This window comes from Toxorhynchites rutilus, chromosome 2 (assembly GCF_029784135.1).
Source record: "Toxorhynchites rutilus septentrionalis strain SRP chromosome 2, ASM2978413v1, whole genome shotgun sequence".
Lineage (NCBI taxonomy): Eukaryota > Metazoa > Arthropoda > Insecta > Diptera > Culicidae > Toxorhynchites > Toxorhynchites rutilus.
Window position 1 is genome coordinate 152,957,607 of NC_073745.1, and position 12,406 is coordinate 152,970,012.

The window sequence follows — 12,406 nt, forward strand, 5'->3', positions numbered from 1 at the left end:
ACCTTGGCCACAAACGCAGAGATTGCTGCTGGCAAGATTGAAACGAAAGAGTAGTGCATCTAACGAACAGTGATTGGACATGAGTCGGAAGAAGGTGCGAATAAAGTCCCGACTCATGTCTAGACTTTTGAACCACAGTTTGAGGCTAACCTTAGGGATAATCGAGTGAAACCACCGGCCTAATTCATCTTCATTCCACTTGCGTTGCCAGTTAGCGATGGTATTTTTGCGGACTAAAGAATAAAATTCATTGAAGGCGATTTGACGCTGATAAATATCGCCTTCAATTGCACCTACCTTTGCTAATGATTCAGCCCTCTCATTACCCGGAATGGAGCAATGTGAAGGGACCCAGATAAAGGTAATGACATAACAGCGTCTGGATAAAGCACTCAAAATTTCTCGTATTCTCTCAAGGAAGTACGGCGAGTGCTTTTCCGGCCTCACTGAACGGATAGCTTCGACAGAGCTAAGACTATCCGTTACAATGTAATAGTGTTCAACAGGTCGTGAGGCGACGCTGTCCAGCGCCCAATGAATTGCTGCCAATTCAGCAATATACACTGAGCAAGGATTCTGAAGACTGTGTGAGGTGCTAAAAAATTCGTTGAACACTCCAAATCCTGTGGACTCGTTTATAGTGGACCCATCAGTAAAGTACATATTATCACAATTGATACCCCCATACTTTTCATCGAAGATCGTTGGAGCGATCCTCGATCGTTGGTAATCTGAATATCCATGGATATCTTGCTTCATGGACAGATCAAAATGCACAGAGGAATTGATGTAGTCAGGGAAACAAACACGGTTGGGAATATACGAAGAAGGATCAACCTGCATGGAGATGAATTCATGATATGAACTCATGAATCCGGAGTGAAAATTTAGCTCGATCAGCTGCTCAAAATTTCCGATCACCAATGGGTTCATGACCTTACACCGGATGAAGAACCGAAGAGATAATAAATTGAAGCGATCTTTTAGTGGGAGTACGCCTGCCAAAACCTCGAGACTCATGGTATGCGTTGAGGGCATACATCCCAACGCGATACGGAGACAAAGATACTGAATTCGCTCGAGTTTAATGAGATGTGTTTTGGCAGCTGATTGAAAACAGAAATTGCCATACTCCATCACTGAGAGAATAGTTGTTCGATACAACATTATAAGATCTTCTGGGTGGGCTCCCCCCCAGGTGCCGGTAATTGTACGGAGAAAGTTTATTCTTTGTTGGCATTTTTTACTCAGATACCTAATATGGGCCCCCCATGTACATTTGGAGTCGAACCAGACCCCAAGATACTTGAATGACATAGCATGAGTGATCGGTTTACCCAAAAGTTGAAGCTTTGGTTTTGCTGGTCTATGCTTCCTAGAAAAAACCACCATCTCTGTTTTCTCCGTGGAGAATTCAATCCCTAGCCCAATGGCCCAGGTTAAAAAATTGTTCAAAGTATCTTGTAAGGGTCCTTGCAGGTCGGATTCGTTTGATCCTACGACAGACACCACTCCATCATCTGCAAGTTGTCTTAAGCTGCAATTTTGTGTAAGGCAATTGTCGATGTCGCTTACATAGAAGTTGTACAAAAGGGGGCTTAAACATGAGCCCTGGGGGAGGCCCATGTAAGAGACCCGACTTACTGCCGAATCTCCGTGAGAAAAGTTCAAATATTTCTCACAAAGCAAGATATATAACATATTATTCAATAGAGGCGGCAGACCCCGAGAGTGTAATTTGTCCGACAAAACCTCTATTGAAACAGAATCGAAGGCCCCCTTTATGTCCAAGAATACTGAAGCCATTTGTTTTTTTTTCGGCGTAAGCCATTTGAATTTCTGAAGAAAGCAACGCAAGACAATCATTCGTCCCCTTGCCCCTGCGGAACCCATATTGTGTATCTGAGAGTAGGCCATTCGTTTCAACCCATCGATCAAGGCGAAACAAGATCATTTTCTCCAACAATTTCCGTATACAAGACAGCATTGCTATTGGGCGGTACGAATTGAAGTCGGACGCGGGTTTTCCGGGTTTTTGAATAGCTATAACTCGTACTTGTCTCCAATCATCTGGAACAATATTATTCTCCAGAAACCGATTGAATAAATTCAACAAGCGATGTTTCGCCACATCAGGGAGGTTTTTCAGCAAGTTGAACTTAATTCTATCCGATCCCGGAGCAGAATTGTTACATGAAAGCAGAGCAAGAGAGAACTCTACCATCGAAAACTCGGAATCAAGATCGCACCTATCTTGTGGTATATTTCGAACAATTTTTTGCACAGGAGCGGAATCAGGACAAACCTTCCGTGCAAAATTAAAAATCCATCGATGTGAATATTCTTCGCTTTCATTCGTTGAAGAGCGATTTCTCATGTTTCGAGCTACTTTCCATAATTTTGACGTTTCTCGTGACAAACCTCTCACGAAATTTCGCCAATAAGCACGTTTTTTCCCTTTGATCAAGTTTTTAAATTGATCTTCAAGGGCTAAATACGTTTGAAAATTTTCAGGGGTTCCACGTCTCCGAAAAGCTTTAAATGCATTCGATTTTTCTACATAAAGCTTGGAACACTGGCTATCCCACCATATATTGGGAGGCCTTCGACGAATAGTGGAACCTGGGATGGGTTTCGTTTGACCGCGAACCGCGCAAGTTGTTTGCGGCTAACCGCAGCTCTCGGAGGCCAATATAGGCTGACAATACAGAGGTCTTTGCCTCTGATGTTTGCATGACAAGCAACAGCTTCGATCCCTCCAATAGGTGGAAGGTCAATTCTAAAAAATGAGTGGCACTTATTGATCCCCAAAAGCACCCCTCCGTATCTATCATCACGGTCCAAGCGTATAATATTAAAATCGTGGAAAGAGATATCATCTCGCGAAGAAAGCCAAGTTTCGGACAGAGCAAAAACATCACAATTGAAGTTATGAATTAAAAATTTGAATGTATCCAATTTAGGGATAAGACTACTACAATTCCACTGTAAAACAGTGATATCTCCGACCTCTCTATTTAAATTAGACTTCAAAAGAGATAATCATTGCAAGGAGGGGCCATGTTTGCATCAATTGTTGCAAAATTGTCTTTAATACTGGAAGCATTGAGATGACAATGATTCTGATGGAGTCGGAAACATTAAAACACTTGAAGATTTGATCCAAAAGGTCAGACAACTTTATAAATCCCGATTGGGAAGTTGAACTTGACGGAAAAATAGGGACAGTTGGGGTTTTTGATGTCCCCTCGAGTGCTGGGTCGTTCGAAGATGAAATATTCCCACGGAAGCCAGGAGGAACCTGATTTTGCTTGTCCGCTGCACTCGATTTTTTAGGCATGCTAACAGAGGATATAACCGTGGGGACTTGTTCTTGAACTTTGGGAGTGGTCACATTTTTGCGCCGGGGATTCCCTTTGAAAATAAACGGTGTGCCCCCGCTAGCTGTGTCCGCTTCTATTTCATCAACTGGCAACGTGGAAAAGGTATTGTGTGTTGAGATTGGTTGTTCTTGCTGTTGGGTCAGTGGCGAAGCGCCCTTTAAAATTTCCGCAAATGTGCGCTTCGAGCGTTCCTTTAAAGAGTGCTTCTGTTTCTCACAGCGACTCTTGTAAGTTTCACAAACTGAGAGCTCGTGTGGGGATCCCCCGCAATATGGACATTTATGCTCAGTCGCACTGCAGGATTTTCCCTGATGTTGCTCTCCGCAAGTGGCACAACGCTCCTTGTTGGCACAATAATCCGAAGTGTGACCAACTGACTTGCATTTGTTGCAAGTCATGGGCTTTGGCACGAAGAGTCGCACAGGTAGTCTCAATTTATCCACCATAATGTAGTCAGGGAGAGCGGCACCAGCAAAGATGACTCGAAACGAGTCGAACGGTGTAAATTTAGTTTGGTCCCCATCATGGGAAAGTTTCCCGAGTTGGCGACAGTCCAAGATTTTCACTTCCATTGAGGGGAGCTTCTTGAACTTGCCTTTTCCTTCTGCTTTTATTTGTTCGCTCGTCAGACCCGTTTCAGTTATCCCCCCCTCAATTTCTACGTTATGGGATGGTATAAATGTTCGATATTCGAGAGTGAAATGTTGATCAGCAACAATCTCGTTTGCGTGTTTCCGGTCATTCACGACAACTCGCAATTTGTTCGGTCTAACCCGGCAAATCTCAGATACAGAAGTGTATCTGGCCAGATCTTTCATGATCTGAATCACGTTAAGGTTTTTTCCTTTCGGTTTTGGCCGGAGGAAAACAACCCACGGGCCAGTTCCAGGTGCATCTTCTGGATAAACTCTGACACGTGGAGCGGAGACAACAGAGGGGGAAGACGAGGACGAGGATGAGGATGAAGACGAGGATGAGGATTGGGTTGGATCGGAAGCATCAGAAGGGGGAAGCGAAATCGATGATGGGTGAGGGGGAGTTAAAGTAACAGTGGATTGAGAAGGGAGGCTTGCAATTTTCTTAGAGGGGGGCTTGGTAGGAAACACTAAAAAAAGATGATTGTAACTAATTTTATGAACAAATGAAAATTAAAGAAAACATACCGCAGGATTTTTTTGACAGCCTATTTAATACATTTCACGAAAATATTTTGAACCATTTGTTTTTTTCTATGTCTGTAATAAATCGTATATGAGTATGGCAAAAGTCGTATTTGGTGCTTTGACAATTCATGATTATATTCATATTAGATCGCAATTCAATTCAACATAATCGCCATTATAGCCGGTCAAAGTTGCATATTCATCCAAAGAAATTCGGGAAGCATTTGCCATGTATGTATATAGCCTCCACTTTTGCATGCATATGCCAGTTAGGCGCATTATATGCCAATCGCATAAAATGTAAAAACTCGATTTTATATACCATTATCAAATTAAGTCGCAATTCGGTATAATAAACATCAGTTTTATGATGTACATTGTCGTAAAATATACTTAATCCGCATAATATGCGTATATTACGCTGATGCAGTTTGTGTGTCGTATAAGCGTATAATTTAAATCGATTAAGTATTGTAGTAAATCGTGTTGCATGCTGAAGAAAATCATGAAACAGTAAATCATATTAGATCCTAATAAAGAACATATTACATCATATTGAAATGTAAAAAAAATGCACTCGAAAGTTTTAACCGCTGTTGAATTAAATTTCAGACAGCCGTGCGAGATAGCTGGTGGATGATAATCCAGACGACCGGAGTTCGAACCATCATCGGAGCAGTTTTTACCAAATATCAATCTGTGCCATTTTAAACATTCATATTCCACTCCCAACACAAGTCAAACAAACAATTATTATTTCTACTAACATAAATACTCATACATAAAAATGGCGATTCGTGAGGCTAAAATAAACATTCCACGAACATATTTTGCGCTTTTTGTTTTTTTTTCTATGTCTGTAATAAATCGTATATGAGTATGGAAAAAGTCGCTATTATAGCCGGTCAAAGTTACATATTCATCCAAACAAATTCGGTAAGCATCCCAGCAAACATTAAATCACATAACAAGCGTATATATAACATCATATGTGAAGAAAGTGAAGAAAGTGCAAAACGAGACCTATGCTTGCAGCACTGCTGCGTAAAATGCACAACTGAGCTACTACACTTCCGGAAATCACATATGTGTTACAAAACGACATCAATATTTCGTATTCAATGTCTTCTTTTACCAATCCAAATATAATTCGCGCACTGTTCCACCTCAATTCTGTATTCGGAATAAACAACACAATGACAATGCCTTTCCCATCTTTATAGCTATCGTAAACACAGGAATCTGTCATCGTGCGTCAATGTGATGAATACCGAAAATTACTAATCGTCGGCTTTGTTTTACAGTGCGTGTATTCTATTTCATTTGGTTGATTGTTGTGGAAATAAGCAAACGTCTTATAATTCAATATTGCGTTCTACGAAAGATCTAATATTGCTAGTGTATTAACTAATTCCGGGAAGTTCTAGGTAACCGAATAAAATCAATGTTTTCATCGAATATTAGTTCTTGATCCTCGATGATCATGACCGCTATGACAAACGAACAGCTGTGAAAATTATCCCTTTGATGTGTACTTCCAGCCTATCTTATCTACAATGGAGGATCGCTCTTGTACCGAACGCGTCTACGGTGGGTGCGAAGGCCCAGACGCTATGTACGTGAAACTTATTTCTTCCGATGGCCACGAATTCATCGTGAAGCGAGAGCACGCTCTGACCTCGGGAACGATCAAGGCGATGTTGTCCGGACCCGGTCAATTCGCCGAAAACGAAGCTAATGAGGTCAACTTTAGGGAAATTCCGTGAGTATTCCATGAGCATGATGAAAATTTGACGAACACAATGGGTTGAAATTATATAATTAAGCCGCCTTATCCTCGGCAGTGGCGCTTATCGCTAGTGGCTGTCGATAGGATTATGAATTATGTTTTATTTACTTTCATTTGCTGCTCATTTTAACGGTCGAGCGAACTTTGGAACCGGATTGCTACACAGTCATAAAAATCACGCAGTGACTGGATCTTCTTGATTTCGTTTTGTGTTCAAATGTATCAAAACAAAACCAGCTGATTGCGAACGCCATGAGTAATAAGGTTGAAGGTAATAATTGAAATTTGTTTCCTCCCTTTAGGTCACATGTTCTGGAGAAAGTGTGTATGTATTTTACTTATAAAGTACGCTATACAAACAGTTCGACCGAAATACCCGAATTTCCGATTGCACCAGAGATTGCGCTCGAGTTGTTGATGGCAGCCAACTTTTTGGATTGTTGAAATGCAAACAGTTTAGGAGTAATGAGGTTGTGGCTCGCAATAGGTGAACCGTGGGGTAAATAGAAGGAATAACATAACTCGAAATGTTGCTAGAGGGGTGTCAACCGGATGAGAAATTACAGTGGATTGGTAACCATTTCTAATACTCTTGAACGGTTTTTGTGAAGGCATAAATTTCCCGTCAAGTATATAAATAATAAAACACATTTTCGGTTATCGTGTATAACATGAGAACAATCTTTACATTTAAACTTAGACTTTTAAGCACCATAATTTATTTGTTATATGTTGATAGACAGAACTGAACCAATTTTCATTTCATATTTCCGTTGCCTCAGCAAGAATATAGGCGCGATCACTGCAATGTGTGCAGATTTCTAAGACTATAGGAGCGCCTCCTTTAGCAATTATAATCAAATTTTATATAATCCTTGTAATTTTATGATTTATATATTTTGTATTCATTTTTGTTTAACTATATAATAATAAATTCGAACTCTTGAATATTATATATGTTGGTAACGGATGCAAACTACTAGAACACAATTATTCAAACTAAATATTTTTAAACTGGCATAAAAATGATGACATAAATGTCTAGCGAATACATCAAAAACGTTCATATATCGAAAACAAAAAAATAAACAGTTTTTTTTTGTAATGGAACATAAAAAAGAAACGTAAATTTTTGTGAGAGATTTTTTTTAGAGAATCAAACAATTGATTGTATTGAGCTTGAGCTTGGGTGGACTGTATACTTCGTAGTTCCTCTACAGTGATTAACCTGAACCAGCGAAATTGCACAAAGACCACACTGAATGACGCTTAGGGGTAGCAAACTATTCTCATTGTACAAGTTTCAGTGATTCGAGCTTTCAATAGTCAATACCAACGCCGGTCATGTCCTTATTGTCACCAGTGGGAAGGGAAGGAATATTAGTATAATATTCGCAGCCAGAAGGGTCGCCTTTATAACGTAGATGCGGCGTTCGCAAATTACTGCTGAGAAATCAACAAAGATTTCATAATCGGCTGTGATGCTAACGCTCATCACATTTTGTGGGGAAATTCTGAAATAAATAGTCGAGGTGAATGTCTATTAGAATTTCTCTCTTCAAACAACATTGACAATGCCAATATAGGCAATGAACCAACTTTTACAAACGCTATCATACAAGAAGTCCTGGACCTGGACTGTTTAGTTCGGTAATTTATGAGAAAATACACAGCTGGTACGTTTCGGAAGAGTCGTCCTTGTCTGATCACAGACATGATTTTTAAATGGAATGGTGGCTTGACAGTACACAAGGAATATCGTGATCCAAAGAAAACCAACTGGGAACGATATGCGCTTGAACTTGAGTCTAAAATTCTCAGTACAAAAATAAGGCCGATTCAACAGCTTGAATCAACTTCAAAAGAATTAAATGATACGATAGTTTCTGTCTATAACATACTTTACAGGTACACAGGCTGAAGGTTGTGCAGTCCACTGATCATTCAACAAGAGCCAAAGGTTGTACCGCTCATGACAACTCTACACGAGCTGATGATTGCGCCGGCTAGTGATCATTCTATCCTGGATTCCTCGAGTCGAGAAAGACGCACCACGCTAGATATGGGGTACAGACTAGGGGGGCGTTGCTAATTCATGGTTAGCTGCATCCCTATAGGAAGTATCCCGTGTCGGGCACACGTACAGAGCTTTGGAGACAGCAACATCCCAATTACGGGAACACTTGTAATACAAACCTCGAGCCAACCGCGAGTAATCGGTTACATATTACTAACATAGATGATATGAAAAACTGTCAAAATATTGAACTCCCGGTCCCGTCAGGCTAACGCCATATGAGCCTTGATAAAAATATATATTTTGGAAAAAACAGTAATTGTCTACTAAAGAGAGTTTCTTCGTCAAGGAACATTCAGGTTCGAGCGGCTTCGCAAAACAGCGCGGAAACTGTTCAAAAGAGCTAATATTATTTCGGATTGGTCTCAATACAGGAGGGGTCTAACCGAATATAGCCGAGAACTAAGACGATCCAAACGAAAGTACTGGGTGAACAATTGCGAAACCATTGAAAGTACCCCAATCGTTGCAAGACTCAGTAAGACTCTTGCAAAAGACCACTCGAACGGGCTAGGTTCCCTTAAGAGGACGATAGTTCGTTCACAAAATCTCCCTCAGAAGTATTGGACTTACTGATGAAGACTCACTTCCCGGGATCTACATCTGTTCATTCTGATACCAGTCCTAGCTATTACCGTGACATAGAATGCTCTCGAAGGTGTCTCACAGGACGTAAAAGTGCAAAGGAGGTCACAAAAATAGTTGCTGGATTGATTTTCATGAGAGCCAGAGTAGAAAAAGCAGTGCGATCGTTTAAACCATACAAATCCGCAGGTGCAGATGCGATTTTTCCAGCTTTGATTCGAAAAGCAGAATCAAAGCTGATTCTTCATTCCAAAAGCTGGGAAACGTTAAAAAACACTCCCAAAATCATTCAGACCAATTGGTTTATCATCGATACTGTTGAAAACTATGAAGAAAGTATTACATGAATACATAAAGTCGGTATTCATGTCCAAATGTCTCTTATCTAAATACCAATTTGCCTACCAATCAGACAAATCCACAGCCACAGCGTTACACAGGCTTGTGTAAAAAATTGAAAAATCTCTTTCGTAAAAAGAAATTGCATTATGTGCGTTTCTTGATATCGAAGGTGCTCGGTATTCCCGATTATTCCCTTGCGATTATCAGGCTATGAGACGAAAACTTTTCGATGACTGTATAGTCGAATGGATCCGAGGCATGCTGACGAATAGGCAAATCACCTCGGAGCAGGGCGGGTCGTCAATATCTGTGATTGCAACAAAAGGTTGCCCACAAGGAGGGATTCTATCACCTCTCCTTTGGTCACTAGTGGTTGACGACCTTCCGGGAAGCTTGGAGACAAAAAGTTTCGAAATCGTGGGTTTTACTCACGATCTAGTCATAATGGTACGTTGCAAGTTCGACGATGTGATATCGAGCAGAATGCAGATGGCTTTAAACCTCACACAATCATGGTGTATCAAACAAGGTCTGAGCATAAATGCCTCAAAAACAACATATGTTCCTTTCACTAAAAAGAAGAAACAGCATCTGCAGTCTTTACATCTTAGAGGATAGGAGATAAAATGCAGCGTTTCAGTGAAATATCTTGACGTATTCCTAGATGCTAAACTGAACTGGAACACACACTTAGATTTTATCATCAGTAAGGCCAGCATTGTTATATGTGCATGTTCTAAAATGATAGGAAAAACATGGGTCCTTAAACCAAAAATGATTATGTGGGTCTACACTGCCATTGTGCGGCCTAGGGTAATCTATGCCTCATTAGTATGGTGGCCAAAGACTAAGGATACTACTAGCTACTAAAAAGCTAGACAAACTCTAACGACTGGTATGGGATTCCCACTCCTTTCCAGTGGAGGAAAGGGTGTCATACCGTCATTGAAAGATTTCTTGTACTCAAAAACTCTCTCATCCCAAGAAATTCAGAGCGTGATGAATCACGCATATTATCATACAGGCAAACCTGTTTTTGTGCGGTTTCTCATTTGTGTGACTGTTTAGGTGCGATTTTATGATTTGTGCGATTGGTTTGTGTGATTCAAGACCCGATGTCATAATAAAGTCGCCCAGAAAGGGTTGCACAAACGAGGAATGGCGCAAGAGGGGACCGCACAAAAACAGGTTTGCCTGTATATGAGTCCATTTTATTTTGGAGGTATTTTCCGATTTCTCAGATTTCTCATGTTCTTTTAATACCATGGTCGGGTATTAAAAAATAATTGAAAGTATAGGAGTATTGTAGATTCGTTTTGTTGCAGAAGTGTTTCCCAGTGACCTTTTCAGGTTTCCCATGGATCCTCCGTCGTTAGGTGTGGAAATATTTTAAAAAATAGATAGTGTTTTATTGTTGCTTTTGTTGTAGATGTGTTTCTAAGTTTTCTCATAGATCCTTCGTCATTGGATATAAAAATATTCCAAAAACCAAAAGGTAGCGACGTGAATAATCACGAAATATACTGTAAGTTAGCTTTATATGTAGAGGTTTTTCTCGGTGACCTTCTCAGGTTTCTCATGGATCCTTCGTCTTTAGATATAAAAATATTTGAAAAATATGAGGTTTAATTCAGTGAGAAATGTCTGTTAATGTTGCGAAAAAGTGTGCTGCCTCAGTACAGTTTAATCCAGTTAAATTTCCTAAAATTTCATGGATCAATTCCGTAGATTATCAAATTGGAAGTCAATTTTTAGCGGATGTTTGTATCTTACGTTCGTTATTCGTGTTGGCATGTTTTTTTCTTCGTCGCGTGTGTATGATTTGAGAAATGAAATTGAACAATGAGTTCACAATACACAGTGAGTTTTTAAAAAAGTATTTATGACCTTCTCAGGTCAGGAAAAATATCTATGTACTACGCACGATGAATAACGAAATGCATGACCGGCTCGATAAGAATGCATATTTTATTCAAATCTCATTTCGTCGACTAGTTGAGAGTTCGCGTTTCTAGAATCACATCACTTACCGCAGTGAATCCTGATTATTTTTAACCATTCCCACTAACAACTATCCCTTCCATGATAAACGCTAGGGAACCACGCTATAGAGTCGACCCTTCTGGCATTCGGGCGGCGAATGTCATACTAACATTCCTTCCCTTCTCCTGGTGACTGTAAGGACGTGGCCGGCGTCGTCATTGACCATTTAAAGCTTGAATCACCGAAAATTGCACAACGAGAATGATTTGCTAGTCCCAAGCGTCATTCTGTGTGTTCTTTGCGCAATTTGGTTGGTTCAGGTCAATCACGGAGAGCAACTACCAATTGTACAGTCTACCCAAGCTCAAGCTCAAAAACTCTCTCATCCCAAAATTGGCTCCATTTGCTTGATTAGTTCTCAAGTTATGTAGAAGTTTGTGTTTCATTTGTATGGCACCCATGCCCCTAGAGAGGGGGTAGGTGTGTCGAACTACCATAGAAACGTTTATCGATCCCTAAAACCTGTATATGCTAAGTTTGATTCCATTTGTTTGATTAGTTCTCGAGTTGTTCAGCTCGAACTCGAACTCGAAGCCACATTCAAATGGAAGATTTGCTGTGAGAGGCATTCGAATGTAATTTGAAATTCTATGAAAATTGGCATTATTTTCGCATGACAAAAACATTGATTAAATTACAGAAAACTAATTTCCTCAAATTATATTTCATAATTGTTGTCGCACCTAATGCGAAACATCCTCCCTTTTGTTTATCCAATTTCATGATCAACGCGATTTTATTTGACGTTTAACATGCGGGATCAGTTAAAACGCGAATGTCGATAACTGGTCTTCCTTTTTCGCCCAGTTAGTGAATGTTTACTGTATATAGATAACATTGTAAGGTTAAATCGCATATCAGCGTGACAAGCATCGTATATCGTTATATGTGGCCTTATATACAAATATAATATCACATATTCGTATATCGCATCCACTTTTGCATGTATATGCCAGTGTTATGCATCATATATCACCAAAATGTGGCTTGAATGTATGTATTTCATACGATTTAATGTTTACTG

The 12,406-nt window shown here is 40.0% G+C and overlaps 1 protein-coding gene across 1 annotated transcript; it reads left to right on the forward strand.

Moving 5' to 3' along the window:
• Window positions 1-5,791: 5,791 nt before the first annotated feature.
• LOC129767936 (elongin-C) lies at window positions 5,792-7,409 on the forward strand. The gene is made up of 3 exons (XM_055769239.1): window positions 5,792-5,973; window positions 6,088-6,308; window positions 6,638-7,409. The coding sequence occupies exons 2-3, from the start codon at window positions 6,103-6,105 to the stop codon at window positions 6,777-6,779; spliced, it is 348 nt and encodes a 115-aa protein (XP_055625214.1). The 5' UTR covers window positions 5,792-5,973; window positions 6,088-6,102; the 3' UTR covers window positions 6,780-7,409.
• The last annotated feature ends 4,997 nt before the right edge of the window (window positions 7,410-12,406 follow it).

What these genes read in the sequence shown, in the direction of transcription:
- LOC129767936 (XM_055769239.1), top strand. Translation starts at nt 6,103, where the DNA reads ATGGAGGATCGCTCTTGTACCGAACGCGTCTACGGTGGGTGCGAAGGC. An exon ending in GTCAACTTTAGGGAAATTCC is followed by an intron (nt 6,309 to 6,637) that starts GTGAGTATTCCA and finishes TCCTCCCTTTAG; the next exon opens with GTCACATGTTCTGGAGAAAG.